At 32.9% G+C, this 3,801-nt stretch overlaps 1 protein-coding gene across 2 annotated transcripts in view; it reads left to right on the forward strand.

Moving 5' to 3' along the window:
* The window catches only part of LOC107706654 (zona pellucida sperm-binding protein 4-like), a 15,672-nt gene that overhangs the window by 1,826 nt on the left and 10,045 nt on the right, over positions 1-3,801 (forward strand). For both annotated transcript variants that reach the window (XM_016510434.1, XM_016510433.1), the window contains exons 2-7: positions 854-1,044; positions 1,128-1,225; positions 1,311-1,468; positions 2,298-2,487; positions 2,644-2,788; positions 2,864-2,942. In XM_016510434.1, coding sequence (XP_016365920.1) covers positions 854-1,044; positions 1,128-1,225; positions 1,311-1,468; positions 2,298-2,487; positions 2,644-2,788; positions 2,864-2,942 — 861 coding nt within the window. The remainder of the gene's footprint in view (positions 1-853; positions 1,045-1,127; positions 1,226-1,310; positions 1,469-2,297; positions 2,488-2,643; positions 2,789-2,863; positions 2,943-3,801) is intronic.

Raw genomic sequence — 3,801 nt, forward strand, 5'->3', positions numbered from 1 at the left:
CAAACATGCAATAATTAAATGTTAAACAAGACAAATATCCTTTATGTATTTAATCCCATTCTATTAAGCAATGTCTTTGCTTCTGACCTTCGATGATCCAGTTCAACCGTACTAATAATCACAAATTACTCTAGACAAACATTTGTGTCTTTTTTTATTGCTGAAGTGTGTTGAAATTTCTTCTTCTGCGTTCTACTGTACGGACTTAAATTTACATTTCCTTCAGCCTGAGGCTTATTCATTTCACTTTTGTGAAAAGGCTTTTATATTTGCCAAAAATCGAACTTTTTTATTTTAAAAACAAACAAGCAAGCCCTGTCCAGATTTAAAAAGTAACGCAAAAGTAACGCATTACTTTCCATAAAAAGTAACTAAGTAACGTAATTAGTTACTTTTTTATGGAGTAACGCAATATTGTAATGCATTACTTTTAAAAGTAACTTTCCCCAACACTGCTAATGAGCATCTTTCAGATGATTTCTTTGAGATTTCTTTCAAAAACTGTTAGGAATCACAATTATTCCAAACTAGTGTATTTTCATACTACTGGTGTTGTGTGGAAACAAAAATTCATTTGACATCTATGGCAGTCGTTAGGCTATTTTTTTTTAAATAAATATTATATTTTATGTTCTATAAACCATCTACACTGGTTTAATCATGGTTATGAGTTGTCATTCATGGATATTCTGCTGTTTACTATAGGTTTACTCCAAGTACCACAGTAAAACTTTAGTTACTATGCAGTAAATAAAAAATTTAAGCACTGCAACTGTATAATGCCTCCATTATTGTGTGCAAAACATTACATGAAGTTTTTTATTTATTTATTTTTTTTCCCTGTTTCTTCCAGTCACTCTGCAGTGCACGAGAGATGGGCAGTTTGTATTGGTGGTTGCTCGAGATGCCACCATGCCGCACATCAGTTTAGACTCCATCCACATGCTGGAGAATGACCCCAGTGACCTCTGCGCTCCTGTCGGCAGCACTGCCAGCTTTGCCATCTATCAGTTTACTGTCAGCTCCTGTGGCACCAGAATGAAGGTGGGTATGAATGGTGGGAGAGCCTTGGAGAGTTTTAGTTTACCCTATGGTCACTATTCTTTGTCCTCCGTTATATCCTTCAGGAAGAAAGTGGTTTTGTTATTTATGAGAACATGATGTCTTCCGCGTATGAAGTGGGCGTTGGACCTCGTGGATCAATTACAAGAGACAGTTCTTATGAGTGAGGAGGCACGTCTGTTTTTATGTTGAAGTTTTTGGTATGATCAGTGGAAGGGGGCCCAGTATTTCCTGTCTGTGTCTTGAAGGCTGAAGTTCCAGTGCAGGTATTCGGGATCAGCTGTTGAGGCTCTGGTGGTGGAGGTGAATACAGTTCCTCCTCCTCCCCCTGTCTCTCAGAACGGTCCGCTACGAGTGGAGCTCAGGCTCGCCGATGGACAGTGCAGCACTAAAGGATGCTCTGATGGTGAGCAGAAGGCCTCTTCATTGTCTTTATTTAAATCGTCTCTTAAAACACATCTTTTCTCCTTGGCCTTTGACACCTGATGTTGATATTTGGTTATTTATTTTAGTTTTTCTATGGTCTCTTAATGTGTTTTAGTTGTATTTTATGTCTTGTATGAGTTTTATTTTTCTGTACAGCACTTTGGTCCACTTTGGTGTTTTTAAAGTGCCTTATAAATAAAGATTGATTGATTGATTGAAATGTGGCTTACCTAGTAAACTGGATGAGTTTTATTATTATTTCATTTAAGCACATGTTTTGCCAAGTCATCCTGAAATGTTCCTGGTCAAACAAGAACAAGTCCCAAAAAATCTAGAATTTTGACTGTTCTTCAGGACCCAAAACGTTACAGAAACTTGGTACAAAAGTAACGGTAATTTCTAAATACACTATCACTCATAAGAATGAGGTTGGTGAGATTTGTTTTTGAAACAAGTCTTTTATGCACACCAAGGCTGCATTCATTTCATCTAAAAATGAAGTAGAATATTAGTAGTAATATTATTACAATTTAAAATAACTATTTCTGTTTTAATGTATTAAAATATAATTTATTCCTGTGATGTCAAAGCTGAATTTTCAGCATCATTACTTCAGTCTTCACTGTCACATGGTCCTTCAGAAATCATGTTGCTCCGGAAACATTTATTATTATTAATGTTGAAATATGGGGTACTGTAAAACTACCTTGAATACCGCTAATATGGAATGCGTTCATTACCAGGTCAAAGACTATCACTGTACAATGCGATGCAGTTAATTAATTAAATATTCTCTTTGTGTATTTAAGAGGATATGTACACCTCGTACTACTCGGAGGCAGACTACCCTGTTACTAAGGTTTTGAGAGAACCAGTGTATGTGGAGGTGCGGATTCTGGAGAGGACTGATCCAAATCTCATCCTGGTCCTGGACCACTGCTGGACCACTTCAAATCCTGAATCCCTGAGCCTGCCTCAGTGGGACCTTGTGATAAATGGGTAAACCTGAATTCTTTCATACCTGCTCCACTTCTCTAATTTATCTAAGGAAACGTGGCCATTTAGTGTCAGTGTGTTAACTTGATGCCAAAACAACTGAAAATGCCTCAATTATACAATGGTTTACATGTTCCATTGTCTTATTACTCTTCATAGCTGTCCATATAAAGAAGACCATCACCTGACCACAGTGCTTCCCGTTGCACAGTCAGGACTGCAGTACCCATCTCATTACAAACGCTTCGTTGTGAAGATGTTCACCTTTGTAGATCAGTCCTCGCTTGCACCTCAGCAGGAAAGGGTATGTACTGTCTTGCCCACCACATGTTCTCCTTGGCTCTCATTATCTTATTGTCCTCTGCCACGTCTTTAACAGATTTTCGTTCACTGCACTACGTCTGTTTGCCACCCCTCCACCACGGAGTCCTGTGAGCCCAGCTGTGGCAGCAGGACAAGTGAGTGCACCATAGAAATTTCTAGATGTTGTGGTTAATAATAATAATAATTAGTAATAATAACAAATATTTATTAATGATAGCAAATATTTATTATTATTATTATTATTATTAATTGAACATATTGGTTGTGTATTAATGTTAATATTTAGCTATTTTAATAAAAATGCATACATTTTCAGTCATTTAATTATAATAATGTAACCCTTAAGAATAAAATTAATTTTAAATAATAATTCTTAACAATAATATTTAATAACTGCTAAATTATTAAACTATTATTTTAAATACTTTAACATGTCATAATGACGTTATTATTATTATTATTATTAAGAAATATGTACTGGTAGTAGTAATAAAATAATATAAATAATAAAAGTATAGTAATTATTAACAAATGTATTATTAATAATTGTTGTAGTAGTAGTTGTTGTTGTTGTTGTTATTATTATTATTATTATGAAGAAATATGTACTGGTAGTAGTAATAAAATAATATAAATAATAAAAATGATGGTAATTATTAACAAATGTTATTATTAGTAGTAGTAGTGATTTATTATTATTAATTATTATAAATATTTATTAATACATTGGTTTTTGTGTATAAATATTATTTTTAATAATAATAATAATAATAATATTATTATTAAGATTATTTAAATAACCCACGAATGTAATTATAATTTCACATTTAATAATACATATTAATGACAAGGATAATAATAAAATAACAATAATGTTAAATTATTAATTAAATTGTTTAATTAAAATAAATCTACATACAATATCATCATCATTATCATCATCATCATTATTTAATAATAATATTATTATTATTATTATTATTATTATCATCA

The sequence above is a fragment of the Sinocyclocheilus rhinocerous genome, unplaced genomic scaffold (assembly GCF_001515625.1).
Source record: "Sinocyclocheilus rhinocerous isolate Xijiao unplaced genomic scaffold, SAMN03320098_v1.1 scaffold1285, whole genome shotgun sequence".
NCBI classification, from domain to species: domain Eukaryota; kingdom Metazoa; phylum Chordata; class Actinopteri; order Cypriniformes; family Cyprinidae; genus Sinocyclocheilus; species Sinocyclocheilus rhinocerous.